This window comes from Mustela nigripes, chromosome 13 (assembly GCF_022355385.1).
Source record: "Mustela nigripes isolate SB6536 chromosome 13, MUSNIG.SB6536, whole genome shotgun sequence".
NCBI classification, from domain to species: domain Eukaryota; kingdom Metazoa; phylum Chordata; class Mammalia; order Carnivora; family Mustelidae; genus Mustela; species Mustela nigripes.
This window is the reverse complement of record NC_081569.1, coordinates 4,447,325-4,467,488: the sequence shown is the minus strand read 5'-3', so window position 1 is coordinate 4,467,488 and position 20,164 is coordinate 4,447,325. Positions and strand designations below refer to the sequence as shown.

The window sequence follows — 20,164 nt, the reverse complement described above, 5'->3', positions numbered from 1 at the left end:
CATTAACGTGCGCAAACGCTCAGTCCCACGTCCCCCGCTGTCTCGTCACGGCTGGCTTACCTGGGCTAGGAATCACTCATTGCTTCAGGCAGATCGATCTCATCTTTAACACATACCTGTTCTTGCTCATGGTTTTCCCTCTTTAGTTGTTGAAGTCGCTTGATGGGTAGGATTTCTTGCAATCTGGATTTTGATGGTTTAATCCCATTTAACATGTTCCTCTTCTCATGTGCTTCTCCTAAACTGGTAATTTGATGGGGAGGCTTGGTCAGATTCAAGTGCAGTTCTTTGTGGGGGTGGGGAGGGTCTGAGTGGGCAAGAACCCATCACAAGGTGCTCTGTCTGACCCTTAGCATCCTATCCGGAGGCACATGATGTCATTGGTTTACTCGAGTAACATTAAGATTGATCTCTGCATTCATTCCGCTGTCTCCTGCCCTCTCTATCCTGTGAAAAAGTTCAAGAACTGTATCTGATACTTGTTCCCCGGGGGTTCTAGCAGCTACCAATTATTGTCCGAATCCACGATTTTGTTTGGGTTTCCAACCAGAGTATTTTAATTCTGTCATTTCTACATCCATCCGTTGAGTTTCTTCTGTAAAGGAGAAATGGTTTTTTGTTGCCTTGAGTTGGTCCCTAGCGTCCTCCAAAGGTCACCATTGAGGTTTGGGGTTTTGTGTGTGTGGCGGGGGGGGAGGAGTGAGTTTTTTCCAACTGCAATGATGACTGTGATTTTTGAAATATATTTGATATGTTCACCACATTGTAGAAATCATTCCTTTTGGTTGGTAAAGTTGATCTGCCCCCATGGAAGCCCCTTCCACGGCTCCTGTGTCCTTCTGACGAGCCCCCGGGGTCTTCGTGGCTTCTTCGCCTTCGGGTCAGAGAAGAGGTCCCAGATGCTTTGAGTTCATTTCCTGCCCGAGACCTGGACTCAGCCGTTTCTTGAGGGAGCTCGGGGTCCTTTTGCAGGGAGATGGCTTGTAGGAACCACAGTCTGAGCACTGAGGCAGCCCATGCTTCTGGACGGGTCCTGAAGCCTTTTGTAGTCAGATATGTTGTTTGAGATGGAGACATTTATTTATTTGATCCAAACACCTAACTCCCAAACAAAATCCACACCCGGGTGGCCGCTTCCCCAGAAAAGCTGTGCCTTGCACAGACACTGAGCACATCCTTGCCACGTGAGGGGCACGCTGAGTGCCATCAGACAGCGGGGCCTACATCAGACAGATCCACCGCTGGGAGCTCACGGGCTGGGTTGGGCCCCACGGTGTACGGGCCCCTGGAGAGGAGTCATGGGAGACAGTGAGCGAACCAGAGTCGGGGGACAGGGGACTGTTCCAGCTCTCCCTACCCCCCACACCCCCAACCTTGGTGGGGCAACAATGTCTAGTTTCCTGCACCTTCCCCCATTCCCTTGCAGTTGGAGAAGAGATTGAGATGACCCCCATGGTCTTTGCAAAGGGTCTGGCTGACTCTGGCTGCTGGGGGGACAAGCTCTTTGGACGCCTGGTGAGCGAAGAGCTACGAGGGGGTGGACATGGGTGTGGCCTGCGGAAGTCCTCCCAGGCCAAGGTCATCTACGGCCTGGAGCCCATCTTCGAGTCAGGCCGCACGTGCGTCATCAAGGTGTCCAGCCTGCTCGTGTTTGGACCCAGCAGCGAGACTTCTCTCCTGGGCAGAAACTACGACGTCACCATTCAGGTTCCGTGTGCCATCCCAGATCCCTTCTTCCCCTGTCACCTCCCCCCCTTCCTCACCTTGGGTCCCCTTGGAGGCAGAGGCTGACTGTGTGAATCCTCACGAGGCTGGGTCTGGAGATGAGCTTGGCTCTGTCTTTGGGGCCATGGTTTTCAAACCGTATTTTTCGTAGCAGAATCCTTTCTCGTGGCCTTCATGCATATCATCCTGGAGCCTCTGCTTGAGATCAAAAGAGTGACTGGGTGGGGGGGACAGTCTTGATGTCTCACTCCCCACAGGGTTTGGAAACCACTTTTGAAAACAAGCCCACAGCCTCTTGTTTTGCAAATGAGAAAACTAAGGTGCAGAGCAGGGAGCAGCGAAGGAGTGACCCCCACCTTTCCCAGGGCTGGAATCCCCCCCACCCCCATCCCACTGTCCTGCTGCAGCGGACCCTTCCCCTTAGAGCCGGACCTGATGGAGAGCAGTGGAGCGCCCTTGCTGACCAGACTTGGTTCTCTTTAATCTCCAGGGGTGCAAGATCCAGAACATGAGTCGGGAGTATTGCAAGATCTTTGCGGCTGAAGCCCAGGCGGCCACTGGCTTTGGGGAGGTGCCAGAGTGAGTGCTCACAAGGAGGGGGCGGATGCTGTGCAGACCTACAGACTTGAGCTTTGGCCCAGAGCAGTGATTTCAGGGCCCATTAGCAGCATCCTGAGTTACAGCCCATGCTCGGCTCAATGGTCCCCCAAAATCTAGAAACGAAGCCCTCAAGATTAACCGCCCACTTTAGAAAAGCCTCTGCCCTGGTCTTGGTCTCCTCCTGCTCACCCCAGGTCCCCACTCCTTCGCTTGCAGATGGCAAGATGCTGGGACTCTCCAAAAGGGATGGGGGGCTAGGCCGCTCTAGGCCAGTGGCTCAGGACTCTTCTCTGGCGGGCAGCCAGTGTCCGTGAAGGTTTTTGCAGGAGTCAACTATAAAGAGTCATTGTTTCCATGTTGAGATTGAGCTCTGACTCTCGAACCCTGGGGTCTGGTTGGCACGGAGCACGGTGTGGCTGCCTCCTCTCTAGAGGCCTTCCGTTCGGGTGGACGCATCCAGGTCTGCGTCCCTCGTCCAAGCTCAGGTCCTCCTGGGGCCACAGCACCATTCAGTTCTCATCCCATTGGGCTCAGGGCATGCACAGGACTCAGAAACCAATGGCCTCATTTCCTTCCCCAAGCTCAGGGTGGAGCTGGCCTCCCGCTCCGTCCTTTGGTCTCGGAGCCGAGAATGCTCTTTTGGAAGGACCCTCCTTTTCAACCCAAGAGTGTAGACTTGGTGAGGGGTGGGGGGGCTCCTGGGCCCGCACTTCCCGCTCACAGCCGAGTGCAACTGTGTTCAGGATCCTCCCACTGTACCTCATCTACCGGCCAGCCAACAACATCCCCTACGCGACCCTGGAGGAGGACCTGGGCCAGCCCCTGCAGCCCTACTGCTCCCGGGAGTGGGGCAGTGCCGCGCCGGAGACGGCCGACGGCTCCGAGGTCAGGCAGAAATGCCAGACCTTCCAGCACTGGCTCTATCTGTGGACGAATGGCAGCTTCCTTGTCACGGATTTGGCAGGTAGGAGTCCGGGCGGGTGTGGGTGCATGTGTGCCCGAGAACGAGAGTGTGCAGAGGGGCAGAGCCGGGTCCCCTGTGCTCCCACATTTCCTCTCCTTTGCTTTCCCCGGGAACCTGGTCAAGGACATCGGCCTCAGCGGCCTCGTGCAGAACTGCTGTGGCATCCCCCGGGAGCACGTTCCAGGCTCCAGTTACAATTAAGAGGGAATTTAGTTCAAGGAACATGACATGGGAACTGATGAAGTTCTAGAACCTAGGTGAGGTTCGGTGGGCTGAGGTCCGGAGCCGATGACCAAGAAAGAATTCTTGAGACATCTTTGGTGCAAAATGGTGGTTTATTAAAGCACGGGGACAGGACCCGTGGGCAGGAAGAGCTGCTGCCCCGGGTTGTGAGGGATGGCAGGTTCTGTACCCTGCGGTTGGGGGAAGGGGAAGGGATGGGAGGTTTCAACAGAGTTTTCACATGCTAAAGAGGGCCGACAGGGTGCCAGGATACCAGAGGCCTTGCCCTTGTGGCTTGATCAATGTTGGCTTGATCAATGTCATCTTTAGGCCAGCCATTTACATCAAGTTGGGAGACTTTTTGGTGGGGTGTCATAATCCTGCTATCAATCGTCTTTTTTAGTGAGATTTAGGACATTTGTAAGCCAAGGGAGACTCCTGTCTAGCAGGATTGTGATCCCAGCAGGTTAACGATCTGCTTATTGTTCATGGCGGTCAGGGCTGCTTGAGGGATGCTACACGTATGGAGGGGAGCAGATGGGGGGGGGTACAAGGCGCCAGCTTCTGCTCTGTCCTCAGCCAGCCTCCTGCTCCCTCATCAGGAACTAAGGAAACACCCGCACCCAAAGTCTTCTCAAAATCTCGCTTCCTCCCCTCCTGGCCGATCCGCTCTGGACGGTCCCCCTCTGCAGACTCGCCACTCTCCCATCCGAGCTCGCTGGCTTTCCTGCCCCTTCTCCTTCCTCCTCATCTCCTCCTCCTCCCCCTCCTCCTCCTCCACTTTTGTTAGCTTTTATTACAGGAATCATCTTAGTCTCGTGACTCCTTATTTCTATCTCCCCCATTCCTCAGAGTCAACCCTCCCCCCCCCCCACCCCCTCCCCCCCCCCCCCCCTCTTACCCCCCCCCCCCCCCCCCAGTCCCCCCCCCCCCCCCCCCCCCCCCCATCAAAAGCCAAGAAGCACAGATCTTCCTTTCTCTGACCAGTCCCTCCCAGGCCCGTTCTCTAGCCTGAACCAGGCAGGGGAGAGGAAAGAAGAGTCCCTCCAGAGTGGGAAGAGAGGAACGCTGGGAATATCACCCACGACCTTACCGGGTTCCCCATGTGCATTAGTGGGAAAGCCAAGGGCCAGAGACAGAAAACGGGCTTAAATGTGGTTCTTGCTGGGGTCAAGCTGCACCGTAAACACGGTGCCCCCTGAGGGAGCTCTGTATGTTGAGGGGAGGCTGGTGGCCCGTTAAGCCATTGCCATGCCTTCTGTTTGTTGCCTCCGACAATCCAACATTGAGCCACTGCTGGGAAGGGGAAAGGGGAGCACTCATTGTCTTCCAGAAGCTGTGATAAATGTCCCGGGTTCTAGAAGGAGAGGATAACGTGATGCAGTAGGAAAACCTGGGACTCAGAGTATTCAGCTTTACTCCACATCTCCTGGCTTTCCAGCGGGTCTCTGTAGACCCAGGAGAAAGCCAAAGCTGAGACGGGGCGACCCCCCAGTCTCCCCGAGCTTTGCCACCCTCTCCCTCCCAGGGAGTGCCGGTCCTTTCCCACCTCCCACACGGGCTGGGAGGACCGAGCGAGGCCACGGCTGTGAGCGATTTCACAAACCAGAATTCTGTGCACGCATCAGGGGCCATGGTTACTGGGGTGCAGCGTGGAAGGTGGCGACCCCCGCAGAGAAATGACAGGGACTAACGTCTACTGTCTGTGTGTGCCCCAGACACTAAGCTAGACACCCCCTGACGCTCTTACTCCCCTGCGAGGCCGGTGGCAATCCGCTCCTCTGAGAGCTGTGGACCTAGGGATGGTTCTCGAAGCTCGCAGAGCTCGGAAATCAGCGCCCGTATGCCCTGACTCTCATCCGTCACACCCAGCCCCAGGCCCTGGCAGTGAAAGGCAGGTTCCCAGAAGGATATGACAGCACAGTTTGAAAGTGGGGAGAGGCTCCCCCTCTAATGCGTGGATGCTGGGATGCTGGGGTGGACCGGCCGGGCTGGACAGGCCACTCCCCAGAGCCCGTTCTGCCTGGCTGTGTTCTCCCAGTACCGTCCCCTCGTCTCGGCTTCCTGGGGTGCATGCTTGCTGCCTGTGTGAGTTGGTGGAAGCCAGTCTTCCCCACGCTTACTTTTCTGCCGGCCCAGCCCGGGTTATGTTCTCATTCCCACTTGCCCTCCCTTGCCCAGAGAGGCTAATCCCAGGCAGAAGAAGGGGCAGATGCTGGCTCAGAGCCAGAGGCCAGCCCCGCTTGTGGCCTGCAGTCGTGTGCTAGAGGCAGGATTGCACAGCTGGAAGGGCTTGGGGTCTAGGAGTAAGAACTGAGCCCGCACTCTGACTCACAGCGGCCGCTGCACACGGTCAGTGCACAGTTAGCAAACAGAAGAATGACTATGACCTTGCTCCAGCCCCTGACCTCTGAGCCCGCCTCCTCACCTGTGGGAAGGGGGCATCATTGCTACTAACAACACCTAGACGAGCACACTGCCTGTGAGCCCGGCTAGAAGTGATGGCACGCCCTGAGCCCTGGGACGCCCCCTTCCAGTGATAGACCTGTTTGGGGGGAGGGAGTCGAAACCAACCCGGGCTGCCCCAGCTTCCAGCTCTTTCTCTTTCCAGGGGTTGATTGGAAGATGACAGATGTGCAAATTGCAACCAAACTGCGAGGGTGAGTGACTGTCCGTGCCAGGAGGCCCTCTGAGAATCTTCTCGGGCTATGAAATTGTCCAAGGTCTTCTGGGTCTCCCTCCCTGAGGGGTGGCCTGTGGCCAGATGATCCCAGTTGTAAGGGTGGCCATGTAGCCACATCTTGGGGGCCGCCGCCCTGTACCCTCCATGCCCCTGACCTCAGGTCTGGAGCAACAGTATTGGGACCCCCCTCCCCCACCTGCAACCCTGGTCTCCTCTTCCTTCTGGCTAGAGAAAGCTCATCATGGTGCAGATGAGCCAGGGCCCTGGGAGCAAAGGGGGGGACACAGAGTTTGCTCTCGTCTGTACGAACAAGCAGATCCTCCGCACACCGGCAGTGTGGACATGACAAACACCTGCACCACCGTGTAGTGGGGCCTCCGTGTGGGATGGAGGTTTGGGGTGCGTCCCCCCGCTGGACTTCCCAGCACCCCCAAAAGGGTGGGGCGTGACACCCTGGCCACGGCCACCCCGCCGCAGGCCCCTGGGGGTTCTCCCTGTGGCTGGGGCTCCCGCTCAGCTCTCACTGTTTGGCTGCAGATACCAAGGCCTCAAGGAGAGTTGCTTCCCTGCCCTGCTGGACCAGTTTGCCTCTTCCCACCAGTGCAACCCCTTCTGTGAGATGCTGGGGCTCCAGCCCCTCAAAGGCCCCGAGGCTGCCCACCCTCCGGGCAAGGCCAAAGGCTCCAAGAGCCCATCCACGGGCAGGAAGGGCGGCCAACTGAGTCCTCAGCCCCAGAAGAAAGGCCTCCCCAGTCCCCAGGGCACCCGGAAGAGTACACCAAGCACCAAGGCCACCCCTCCAGCCTCAGGGGCACTTGCCACCCAGTTACTGGGACAGCCTCCCACCCAAGAGGGCAGCTCCAAGACCCAGGGCCTGCGGTAGCCCCCGCAGGAGGCTGGGGGCCTCTACCCGGCAGCAGACCAACAAGGAAGCAGCTTGAGGCGATGGAGACTTTCTGGAACTACGGAACTAACCAAAGAAGGTGTGCCGAGGAGGTGCCACAGGGGGCTCTCAGAGCAGCTGTTCTCGGTCCCCTCCTCAGTCTGCCCCTCATCGGACGGCTTTTGTGTGTGGTGGCACCCGGGGGCCCTTCCTGGGTCGCCGCCGGCCGGGGCCCCCAGGCCCCACTCCCAAGTGCCTGGCGGTCTAGCCCCTCCTTGAAGTTTACATGGGCCACTGCTGGAGGCTCCCGAGCCCTCTGCATGAGCTCTGCACCCAGCACCCCAGCCCAGACCCTGCCGTGAATGCCGTACTTTGGGGGCGCGCCGACCAGCGGTTACCCTCTACCTTTGCTTGGCCCCGATCTCTCCCCGTCCTCGGGGCTCCAGACTTCCTGCGCTGAGTCTGGCCTGGTGACTCTCAGGGAGCTTTCTCCTTCCAGCTGCTTGGCCTCTTGCCTCCCAGCGTGTCCTGCGACTAACCTGTCACTGGGCCCACGTGGGGCTCAGGGCCCTTCCAGAGCCTGTCTTGTTCTTGTGCGGTGGTCTTCGGTGATGCGTGTTCTTGGCCTTCCTCCCCCCCCCCCCCCCCCCCCCACCCTCGTGCTCAGGCACTCACGCACCTGCTTGCTGTGCTCCCTTGTCCCCAGCTCCCAGCCCCCTGCAGCCCACTGACTTTCCTCTGCTGCCTCTCTGCCTGCCCCCTTGCCCCGGTGCTTCCCCAGGCTGACTCTGCACACGGCACCCTGTCCGCCCCTCCCCTACCTCTCCCAGGCCCTCTGCCCATGAGGTAGAGGTGGCAGGGGTGGGGGGCGGGGGGGTTGGGACAGCACCTGTGGCCAGAGGGCCATGTTGACTCGGAGGGATCTTGTGCTCCGTCCTGGAAGGAGGTGCAGTCGCAGCGCAGTTCTCATCCCCTCTAGAGCGGGGATGGAGGGCCAGGGCTGTTCTCCATAGGGGAGTGCCCAGGGCAGTTCTACGAAGGATGCAGTCCAACCACGTGCTGGGCTGAGGGCATCTCTGTGCCCGGGAATGAGGACGCCTGCCCCAGCCGTTAGCTCCTGATCACGGGGCTCCAGCTCTGGGGCTTCACCTATGGGCCCCCAAGGAATTTCTGTGCTCGGCCCAACCCCCCGGGGTCCTTCCTGAGAGCCCCTCCTAGAATCCTGGGACAGGATGGGCCTGGTGCTAGCCTGCTCCACTTGGAATGCAATAAAGGCAGCCATTGTGCACCCTGCTCGCCCGCATCTGGTGTGGTTGTAGGCGTATGAGGTCAGGGTCCCCTCTCACCAGGCGGATGCTCTGAGGGCGCCCTGCAGCCCCTGGGCCGCCCGCAGCAATGAACCCAGGCTTCGGCTCCTGGATGGATGCGCAGTCTCAGCCTGTGGCCACAGCCGCACGGTCTGTGCTGCTTGTCCAGCTGGGCTGATGGGGATCTGGGGAACACAGAGGAAGGACCCCAGGAGGGAAGAGCAGGGCTGGAGGCATGGGGGCCTGCCTCCCCCGCTACAAGGCCACCCCGGGGACCAGCAGCATCTGCCTCTCAGCTGCTCACCGGCCCTCGCCTGCTCCCTAAGCTGCTGAGGCTTCTTCGTCCCCAACAGCCCCAAGCTGCCAGCCGGGCCTTCCTTGCTTGACAGGTAGGCCTCTCGGTTTTGGCACTTCTGACTTCTCTACCTCCTCTCTGTGCTCAGGGGACTCTCCCCACTTGTTCCTCTTGCCCCCATGTGCTCCCGACCGCCGGTCTGCAGACCCGGATTGCCTCAGTGACCTGAGCTGGCGTGTGATCCATTCATGCGTCCGTCCGCTCGGCACACATACACGCAGCACCTCCTCCGTGCCAGGCCCCCCGGGCTGACAGCCGTGGGAGGCACAGATACGTGAGGCGGTCTCAAAAGAGAAAGGGGTTTCATGGGAAGGGTGTTGGGGCAGCTCCCAGAGTAGCTGAATGATTGGGCTTGAGACGGTGGGAGCTGCTGCTGTGGGCGGATCGACACCAACCAGCCTGACTCCCTTCACTCGAGATTCGAATTCCTGTCCTAGAGCTCAGGGCACTGTGGAGAGGGACAGAGGCCGTCTTCCAAAGGACCAGGATTCTTACCAGGAGAATCGTGGAGAGGAGGAGGGTAGAAAGGACTTGGCGGCAACAGCAAAGATAACCCCCTCCCAACACACACACTGTTCTTCCCCCCGACCTATTACGACTCTCCCACATAAAACCAAGGGCAAATTCCGCCCTGCCTGGGCGAGACTGTTCAAGGTCACGTCCGGTGACTAAGTCCAGGGGCTGCCATTCTCCAAATCCAGTATCAGAAGTGACACTCTTCCCTCTGCTATCACAACCCCATTTTGAAATTCTGCAACCTGGCGATAAAAATGAACCATAGTCAAGGCAAATTCTTGAACCCAGCAAAAGAGGCAGCACGGGTAAGGCCCGAGACCATTTCCAGAACAGGTCATGAGAATGAATGCCTCCTGACTAGGGAATTTTCCATCTGTTGGAGTGACCCCAAGCTTCCGTCCTGAAGTCCGGCTCCTTGGTGGTCCTGCCCTTGCGGCAGGTGTTTTTTTAGCACAGCATATGGAGGCCCAGGAAGCACTCTTAGACCCCCCCCCCCCACTGCCTCCATCTGTACTCCGGCCCCCTTCTAAGCAGCAGCAATCAAATTTTCCCTTGAAAGGGTTAATCACCCTACTACTCCCATGACCTCCGGCTGTGTGTCAAGCTCTAAGGAGCCTGTACTAGCTGGGTGTGCCTCAGTTTTCAATGCATGTATTGCTATGACATTTTGAGGATGTGTCTCCTTGGAGACCAAAACCTCTGCGCCAGACTTGTCCCCGACCTCAGGCATGGGCAAGGCATCAAGACAGAGCGAAGTCTCTCCCCTCTGCACCTGCTTCCCAGTGTGTGAGGGCCAATGAGCACCAGGAGATGCTCGCCAGTTCCGAGAGCTTGTGCTGCCTCCAGCGGGTCGGTCCCAACCACTCATCTGGCGCCCCGGCTGAGTTTCCCGCAAACCATCTCACCATCCGAGCAAGCTGACTGCTCCCGGACCGCAGGGATCCTGATCCCAAGAGTGAATGCCATCGGCCCCCACCCATTGCTTTACTTCTGCCATAGAGTGTGTCCTTTGGTTGGATGCCCTGTGTGGGGTGTCACAGTGATGTTTCCGGCATCTGATAATTCCATGGATATTGACAGTGGGAGAGGCATGATGGGGAAAAGCAAATCCGCATGCAGATAAAGGGCCCATAGTGGTCGAAACCGATTCCTGCTCTCTTGAAATGACAGACGTAGACTCGGGAGGTTCAGTGTAGAGCAGGAGGAGGGAGCATGGAAGGACATGGGCGGAATTTATGCACGTGGCCTACCTGTGGCGTCAGAGCCCTGTCCTAGAGCATCTCCTTGATGCTCTGAGTGCTTCTGGCCATGGCTCACTGTGGCTGGGTGGTCAGAGAACCCCAGCTCATGAGGGGCAGCACGGCCCCCCGCTATGCTGTAACCAAACATTTAGGCTCCCCCAGAGCCCAGTGGCAAGCCAGAGCACCACGTCTCTAAAGGGAATGGTTCCTTGTTGGCCAGAGAATCACTTGGTTCTGAACCCTGGGTTTCCCTGCCATTCTCTTCTTGTTAGGACTTGCCACAAGCTTCATTAGCCCTCTGTTATGCCACGGGCCCCACACGGCTCCCCAATATGCCACAGAGGGACATATCAAGCCCCCTGGGATCTGTTGGGTGATGGGGCTGGCAGGAGAACCATTCTCCCAGCTGGAGAACCTTCACTTGCTTTCGGCCCAGCCCAAAGCTGGTGGCCCTCTATGTCACTCAGTACATAGGTCAGAACAAGAGGCCCTAAACTGGCATTTTTAATGGAACTGGGTCTTCGTGTTAAGGGACACACAATGCGGTCATCTGTTCTATGTTGTGGAGGAAATATCCTGACCTCATCAGACCGCTCAACCCCTAGAAGCTTTACAAGACCTTTAGACCTTTTTTTTTTTTTTTTTCCATTTTCACATGATTTATCTCCCACCTCTGACTCACATACGTCTTATCAAGGCATCTAGGGAAACTGCTGACTCCAGGCTCTATCAGCACGATGTGGTCAGTGTGAGACAACACTGTGCCAGTAGGGGCAGTGTCCCTGGGGGCCAGGTGGTGGCCCGGAGTGGGTCAGCTAAGATATACTGCCCTCCTGCAGCCCAGCTGAAGATAATCGCCTTCTGAAGTTCTTTGTTCATCAAAATAGAAGAAAAATGAATTCACTAGATCAAAGGATTCGAACTGCACGTGAGGAGCTGGTATGAATTTGCTTGGCAAGAAGGCCATCTCTAGAAGGGCACCTGCCATGAGAGACGTCACTTTTAAAAGACGTCACTTTTTAAAGCTTACAGCAATCCAGAGACTTCCCCGTGTTTTGCGCTGACCAAGCGGAGCCGTGGTGGGAATCGCTAGGACTTCACTCTCGAGCCGTTGGTAGTTACACCGATTTCTACACCCCCCCCCCCTGGAAGTAGAGTTCTACCTTTGATTACCGTTTTGGTAGGGAGGAGGATTCCAGTGGCCTGTGCTTGTCGTATCCTACTCTGGTCGCTCTTACCCCACTCATCAGAGCGCCATTGTGGGAGGGATGCTTCTTTCCAAGTCGATCCGTTTCAACCAGTCAGTCAAAACAACCAGTGGCCGGCTTTGAGATTCTTCTGTGTCTACCATGGTGCAAATTCAGTGCAACCATCCCCATGGGTTGGCAGACCGCATGCTTTTCTGTGCTGCCCAGAAACTGGACAGCTTAGAGCCAGTATCCTACGGAACTCCTCTCCCCAGGTTTGGGTATTTTCCTCTTCCTTTTATAGTTCCCAGATAAGTGGATGCAGATCACTTTGGGGAAGGCCAAGGAGGGTGGGCAATATGCATGAAGTGTTAAAGTAAGGTTTCCCTTCAACGATATTTGGCTTTCTCTCCATCGAAGATCTGGAAATTAGTGGAAGATTTTGACTCCATCTTGGCAGCTTGAGACAGACCTGTTTGCCCAACCGCAAGTCTTACGTTATTGGTATAACTAGATGATATATAAGGGACTGTCTGGTCTTCTCTCCTGGGACCCCAGGGTTGATTAGCCGCAGCTGGAGGTCTGGTTTCCATGTCCATGACCATTGTGACGACGACTCTACTTTGTTCCTCGTATCCGTCTGAGAACAGGGTGCCCATTTCCATAGCAGCTCTTCCAACCAGCATTCCAGGCCTGGAGAGGAAAGCCAGCAGGGCCTCACCCACGTCTTTCTCATGGCAAGGAGCAAGACCATCTTCTGGGGCCTGTCTGAGGACAGGGAGAGGGTGCGTGGGCTGGATGCAGGCAAGGGACCCAATAAAGCGTTCTTTTCTCCTGAAATCTGTGAGCTCCTGTTTTCTTGGATAGTTGGTTTCTTTCATATAATGTAGCATTGGGTCAACATTTTGGTCCAGATTTGTGTTATCCAACCCCCCCCCCCCCATGCTGCAATGGTTACAAACTGTATCTGCTGTTTGAGATTCTGCCTTAAATGTAGATTTCGCTGAGCAGACATATCAATAAATACAACCTGAAACAAAATTATATTCCACCTGTTTCGGTCCAGCAGCCTTTAAAAAGCTTCCATAAATTTTCCCTATAGTTTTTGACCAGGTGTATTAGCTATTTAATATAGTTTCTTCCAGGTGTAACTCTTCTTTTTCCTGCTCTGATTCTGCCTCTCATCCCCTGAGCTATGTTGAGTGTGGATTCTGGTTATTGGCCGATCAACAGTGTAGTAGGGGACAGGGTTGGGTCTCCATTTTATGACTCAATGGTGCCAGTACCCCGGCGCTGATAAAACTCAGCAAGGCTGTCTCATTCATTAAGCTTATGAGAAAATGGGATTTGTGCACCAAAAATCCATCTCATTGATTTTTAATGAGACGTTTAACCAACCAGGAAACCAGACACTTGTGTCGACCTGAGAAGCAAATTCTTCCCTTCTTTTTCCAAATGGAAAAGTTGTTAGGCGAGCTTAGAATGAGGGAGACAAACTCGAGTTCAGACCCAGCTTTCTTGGCCAGAGGAGTTGGAACCTGTTGCTTAAATTCCCTGAATTCTGCTGCCTCATCGTTGTTTAAATCCCTTTACTAGGACTTTCACAGACTGCCTATCGTATGTGACCATTATACATTCTGGGTACATAACAGTGAACAAAACAGACATAGACTCCTCCCCCAGGGAGCTTACAGTCTAGTGGGAGAGACAAACATTGAACAAACACACCAATAAACGTATAATGGTGAATTGTGTGTTAAGTACTACACAGCAGAAGAATGGGGCTGTGTAGAATTAGACTGGGGCTCTCAGGAGCCAACCTGAAGGCGTTGATACATGAGCTGAGATCAGAAGGCTGTTGGTCAGAGGAACGGGAAGAGCGTCCCAGGCAGGGGAAACAATCCGGTCAAGGTTCTGTGTCCAGTTGTAGCAGAGGGGTGGAATGAAAACTTGTGTGGATAGTGCGCGGTCAGTAAGAACACTGTGGTATCGAAATACGAGGCTGAGAGACCAGCGGGGCTAGACATGGAAGGACATTGGCACTGAACCCCATGAGCAGTGGTGCCTCGGTAGGATCAGTGGTTACTGGAAATAGTAGAGAAGCCCTCCCATGGCAGTAGTGTTAAGCAAGACAGAGTTATTTCCTCCTCAGGAAGAGGTCTGTAGGCATTAGGAGATCTGGGCACGGCCCACGTAGGGCTGGCATGGTAGCTCTAGGATGTTGTCCAAGCCAGGGCTCCTCCGGGTCTCCTCTTTCCTGCCAACCCAAGCAGTAGCAACTGACCCCAAGTGCAACGTCATGAATAGAAGAACGAATACAGCTGTCAAACAAGAGAGCTGAATTCTCGGAGTATATAGTCGAGTCAACAGAGAATGCCTAAAGTTGACAATAAAAAATAGTGTCTTTGTATTTTTATCTATCAATCATCTATCCATCCATTTATCTGTCATTCGCCTATTTTATTTCTGGAGTTGGCTGTCAGAAGTGAATAGACAGTCTTTCTGTAGGTCGGGTTGGGGGTGGGGCTGGTCTCTGGTTTTCCTGGTTCTTGTCTCTCTGAGACTGTCCAGGGGTGCGCTCCCTTTAAGTATCCTTTTTTGGTCATTTATGTGACTCTTACTTGAAACAAAAGTACCCACTTTGGGACCCCCAACTCCTTCTGCTTTAGGGACCACCTATCTGAGTCGTATCCCACTCAACCATGCAAATTGGAGCCTCATTGTTGAATTGCAGTGGCAAGGTCGAGGTTGATGGGACTCAGGCTCTAGGAGTCTCTGGGTTCAGGAGGCTGCGGCTGTATGGCTGGAGCCAGCTCAGGGAAGGGGGTCCTGGAACCCATGAGGCACTGTCCTCTGGCCTCAGAACTCATATGGTTCACAAATGGCTCTTATCTATTGTTTCCAAAGGGTAATGAGGAGTAGCAGCTGCTGTGCCCTCAGCCTCAGAGGACATGGCGCATGTGCAGACGGAGGGATGCTCCTGTCACTTTCCATACATCCCCGGGTGGCAGCGTTACGACAGGAGATGAGTCTGGGGATTCCCGGCCTGACGGAATGGTCTAGCCAACTGCTCTGGCCACTGGCTTTTTAATGACTTGTCTAGTACTTCCAAGTCCAGTATGGGATATGGCCTCCATGGTTCAACCGGCTGTTGTCATTTCCAACCAAACTAGACACCCTGGTTTCACACTAAACCACTTTGGTTCTACCAAACCCCCATGAGATTGGAACAAGGCTGCAGACAAAGCCAGGGTCATGTACGGGACCCCCTGAGGCAGGCAGAGGACTGATGGGAAAGACTCTGGGCATGGGCCCAGGCCTGGGGTAATCCTGCAGCCTGTGCCCTGCTTCCAGCAGCCTAGGAATGAGGGTGCCCTGCCCAGGCCCCTTTACTGGGGACCCATCCCCCAGGTGCTGTGAGTTAGTTAGCTCACAGCCGGCCCTTGTCTGAAGAATTGCCCTGAGTCAAATGGAGGCCTCTTAATCCCTCCCCAGTCCTTGGCCCATGACCGACTGGTCTGGCCTGGCCTCAAGGTGTGACTAACCTATGGGCAAGTTCGTGTTCCAGAGCTTTCCTGTGGAACCCAGCTAAAGCCAGATTCTAGTCAAGACCACACTTTTATTTTCACCCTTGCCTCATTCTATCCCTTCCTCCCCTTCTGCCAAGAGCACCCTGTCCCTTGCAAATCACTTGACCAGGAATCCCCACCTGAGGCTAAAGAATATACCTGAGACCATCAGGTGTCCTGTTGTGTGGACTCTGCCATTGGAAGAGAAATTTCACTGGGGCTCTTCTTTTCTTTCAGGACAAAATGTATGTGTTTGTAGCAGTTGGAGTCAGATTACTCAGGTTCAGTGGGTGATTGTCCAGCCTATCAGCCCCTGCAGAATTCTTGCTGGGTCTTAGGAAGTTGCTTAGAGACACAGTGTCCCAGATTTCACGGGGTCTGACCAGAGAACACAATTTAGAGCCATCAGCTTTAAGTGTGAGCCCAGAATCCAGGTGCCAAGCAGCTGGCGAGGTAGAAGCATGGGGTGGGCAGTTTGAGTGCCCGACCCAGAGCTCCCAGATACAAACATGTAGCACGATTCCCCATGATTCTACTTGGGACTGTTCAACTTCTCCATGATGGCTCCATTTATGGCGGTGGTCCCCTCATCATCACACACCTGCATGGAGGACAGGTGGGGAGAAACAGTGGCAAATACCGACTTTCTTAGGTTATTATAATGGTTCATCAAGACCACACAGGTAGAGGCCATAGCCCAGCCTGGCATATGCCAAGCTTCTCCCATCTCTTGGAACTATAGAATCCATCTCGGGGCCACTCACATGCTGCTCTTCTCCAAGGTGTGAGACCCTAGTGTCTCTCCCTTCTCTCAAGATGGGGTGGTTGACACAGATCTCTACCCCTGCCCCTGAAAACCATCTTGTCAACACTCATCCTGTGGGAGACACTCAGCACGGCCTCCTGACCCACAAGGTGGCCAATGTTTAGCTCCTGGGATGGGCTCGGGCTCTCCACAAACCCCACGGCCATGGAGTGAAGGGGATTGGATCCAGCCTTTGGAATAAGAAACTTGCTTCTACAGGAAGAGTGAAATGGAAAGGAAATGTTTCAGAATGAGTCATGGTGTGTGACTGGCAGGTACTCACAGGAGGAACAGTTGGTACTAGTCAGAGGAGAGGCAGAGGCGAGGCTATGTCTTTCATTCCATGGCTCGATGTTATCGGTGGAACTCCACCCGGGTGGAGGGAAGCAAGCTACGCCTGGAAAGTTCCAATGTCTAGATGTGACACTCAGACGTGTTCATTTTTGTTCTAACAATTGTATGTAATTTGTGAAGCCCTACTGGTCAGTACCTTTTCCTATAGACACTACTAGTGGTAGATTCAGTTTATTGGCTGCTCCCAGGAGGCATAGGGTCCTCCTTTTGGAAACTTCTATAAAAATATCAGCCTTGGGGCTCCTGGGTGGCTCAAATCTGATTCCAACTTTTGATTTTGGCTCAGGTCATGGTCTCAGGGTACTGGGATGGTCAGTCTCTATGCTCAGAGGGCTGTCTGCTACTCCTTTCCTCTCCTTCTGCCTCTGCCCCTCCCCTCAGTCTCTCAAAAATAAATAAATGCAAAATCTTAAAAAAACAACAACAACAGGCTTTGCTCTAAAGCTCAGTGGGGGTCCCATGAGACCACTTCTCTGACAGAGGAGAGGAGGGAACAATGAAGGACTTGTTTTTGCCTATGTAATGAGCCAGCTTCTCAACTGTGACTCAGTGGGAGCTCTGGGCCAGCAAGACCATGGGGATCCTAATTAGTAGCGCCCATGTCCCCTGCGGATGACTCGTGGAAAATGGTGCACCTCAGAGGGGGGTTACAGCCTTTGGTATAAAATCTGTCAAAGCTAGAGACGTCATCCTTGAAGCCAACGGGATGATGTGAATTACAACCTATCTTGGTTTGTAGAACATCTGAACTTGACCCAACTGAAAAGAAAACATGTCAGCCTCTCCTTACGTAAGAAGCTGACAGGAGGTGGAAGGGGCAGAGGGAGATGGAACAACAAGGGAAATGTTCAAGGAAATGAACCACGAGGGAAACAGACTTCACAAAATAGCAACCAGTTCAATATTTAGAGATAGTGATCTCTTAACTGTTCGGGGAAACTTCCCCCTGCGTGGGCGTGGGACCAGGTGTCCTCCTTTGCCCAGCTGACATAGATGAGCCCCAGAGTCATCCTCTCGTTCTCTTTTGGGTAATGGCCATTTGTGCCCATCTGTTCCCAATGAATGAGCAGGGGTGAGGGGTGGACTCTATATCAGGGGACCCTTGGCGAGTCATGACAAGCCAGCTAGGGTGGTGGTGGGCTGGGGCAGGGGGTGGGGGAAGGCTTTGGACTGCTTCCTTCCCTTGTGAACACCTAGACATGTGGTAGAGTTGCTAGGAAGAATGCCATCCTCTAAGTCTTGGGAGAGTCCATTCCCCAAATTTATAAAATTTATATGAGTTACATTTTTTATACTAGAGGTTATAAAAACCTAAACTGTTTCTTCTGCTTTTGTAGTTTGCCCTGTGTATCTAGAATTTGTATGTGCCTTCGAGTTGGGAATATTTCTGCCACGACTATAGGAAGCCCATCTCTCAGCGCCCCGAGGACAGGAAACGTCGTATGGCATCACCGGCTGTCCTTTCCGTCAACCGGCTGAGGAGTAAGAGACAGAAGCAGGTTTAGGAGAGAAGGATGACAAGCTCCTGTTTATGGAATCTGACAGCGAGAGCCTCTCTTGTTGTGTACGGCCTGGACACGGGAAACGGTGCCACAGAAGGGCCTCGTCTGGGAAGAGCCGGAGTGTGAGCACAGTCATAAGATGAGAGACCGGGGAACACACCTTCTGGTAACGTCTGCCTCTGACCGTTCGGAACAGCTCACTCACCGGCCCTACGAACGTTCTCTTTCTTCTCTCAGAGCCTGGCAGGGAGAAGGATGCTCTCCCCGCTCTGGCCAAGAATTCCCCCGACACAGGAAGTGGCCCCAGGGAAAGAACACCAGAAACAGGTGTGTGGCTGCCTCTGACAGAGGGGTTGGGGGTGTGAGAGGCAGAGCAGGCTCTTCCGTGCAAATCCTTTCAAGTGCTGTTTTGTTTTGATTGGAAGGGAAAACACACACACACACACACACACACACACACACACACACACACACCACTGATATGGGAAAGTAGGTAGATAGAGACCGAGAGAGATGTGGTCCTTGCCTGTGCCCTGGACCCAGCGTCCTCAGCTCAGTCCCAGGCTTCCCTCCCCCATTGCTGACCCCATGAGGGGACAGACCTCCGAGACCACCTCCTCAGGAAGCAGGCATGCAGAGGGCCAGCTGAGGTCACTCAGCCAGAGGGTGGGGACAGCCAGGATGCCCAAGGTCCTCCAGCTCTGGGTTTTTCCCCGGGGATGTGGGAACTGCTCACCCCAACCTATCCAGCTTCCCAACCCCTAGCCTGGGGCTCTCGGCCAAATTCCACCTAAAAAAAGTATTTGACTTCTGGGATCCAGGATCACTTGAGGCGATCTGGGGTCACTCCTCCAGACTCTCTCAGCTTGGAGAAGGTAAGCAGTGTCAAGGCATCCCCGAGATGGACCCTGTGACAGTGGTGACACCCGCCAGCCTGATGGCACCAGGCTCTCTGCCAAACACCTCCCCTGCGTTAGCTCCTTGAAGCCCCATCAATATTTATTTCCGAGGTAGGTACTGTAACCCCCCATATTAACTTGAAAGAAACAAGTTAACTTTCAGAGTCTTTAGGGTCTAGCTCAGGATTCAAACCATGACACACTGCCTATGAAATCCGTGCTTTAGATCAGGGCACACAAAAATGTCAAGGGTTTTAGGTGCAGCATAGGGAATGTTTGGCAGCAAGCTTGGCTGCTGCTGGCTGAGCTCTACCCTGTGGCTTTCCTCTGGGCGCCAAGAGAAACCAAGAGAGAAGGGGGGAGGCGAAGAGGGAGGAGGAAGGGGGAGTTGGAGGGGAGGGGAGGGGGAAGAGGCTAGAAGCAGGCAGAAACAGAGAAGCAGGTGCAGCCTCACCGGGGCTTGACCAGGCCCTCTGCTGGGACGGCTCCAAGCCCTTCCCTGGGGGGCCGCCCACGGAGACGGGCGTCCTTTAGGATAAGCCAGGTGATGCCGTAGACACTGAGTTTACAATCAAGGCAACACAGGAGTCCCCAACAGAGTGGGGCAGGGTGTGGATCTCTGCCCCAGATGGCAAGAAAGCTGGTGTAGTCTCAGGCTCCTTTGAAAAAGCAATAACATAAAGGAAAAGTCTGGAGAACAACCCCACAGACTCCAGGTCACCTTCAGGGGGTTCAGCCTCAAGGGGTCTTTAACTGGCTGTTGTCTGTTTATCTCTACACAGTGTTCCATGAAGCACATGTAATGCTTTGGTAATCACAGCGATGGACAAAAAATGTTTTTAAAGACAAGGGGCACCTCCCCCCATCCATCACCCTCTCCAAACATCTAGAACAACCGGTGTACGCAGGTAACCCTCCAGCCTGTGTTACCAGGAAATGTTTATGCATCACATGGGGTTTGGTCCTGAGTGCACATTATTAATTATTAAAGACATGTCGTCCACCCTGTCAGAACAGTTTAATGTTTAGTTGGGGGACTGAAACATTAATGTGTTTGTCCCTTGACTTCACATACTTTTGCTTAGGTGTTGGCTAAAAAAACAAAAGAAGAAGAAGAAGAAAGAAAGAAATGATTACATGGCATGTTAACTAACTGGAATTTAAATAAAAATTTGAAAAAAAAAGAAAGAAAAAGAAACAAATTACTTATATGAGAAAGAAAGGAAAGAAAAGAAAGAAAGAAAGAGAGAGAGAGAAAGGGAGGGGTTGGGAAGGAGGAAAGGAGAAAGGCAGCCAAACTATGTCATTTCATTCCGTCGTCCGGCCGTTTTGGAGGCTTGGACATGAGCCGC

General features: G+C 54.3%; 1 protein-coding gene across 5 annotated transcripts in view; it reads left to right on the top strand.

Annotated features, from left to right (window-relative positions):
- The window catches only part of ALPK3 (alpha kinase 3), a 49,926-nt gene extending 37,403 nt beyond the window's left edge, over positions 1–12,523 (top strand). For all 5 annotated transcript variants that reach the window (XM_059371522.1, XM_059371519.1, XM_059371523.1 and 2 more), the window contains 5 exons: positions 1,427–1,707; positions 2,216–2,304; positions 3,069–3,289; positions 6,123–6,171; positions 6,732–12,523. In XM_059371522.1, the coding sequence (XP_059227505.1) occupies positions 1,427–1,707; positions 2,216–2,304; positions 3,069–3,289; positions 6,123–6,171; positions 6,732–7,077 (986 nt within the window). In that variant the 3' untranslated portion in view covers positions 7,078–12,523. The remainder of the gene's footprint in view (positions 1–1,426; positions 1,708–2,215; positions 2,305–3,068; positions 3,290–6,122; positions 6,172–6,731) is intronic.
- Positions 12,524–20,164: the final 7,641 nt, after the last annotated feature.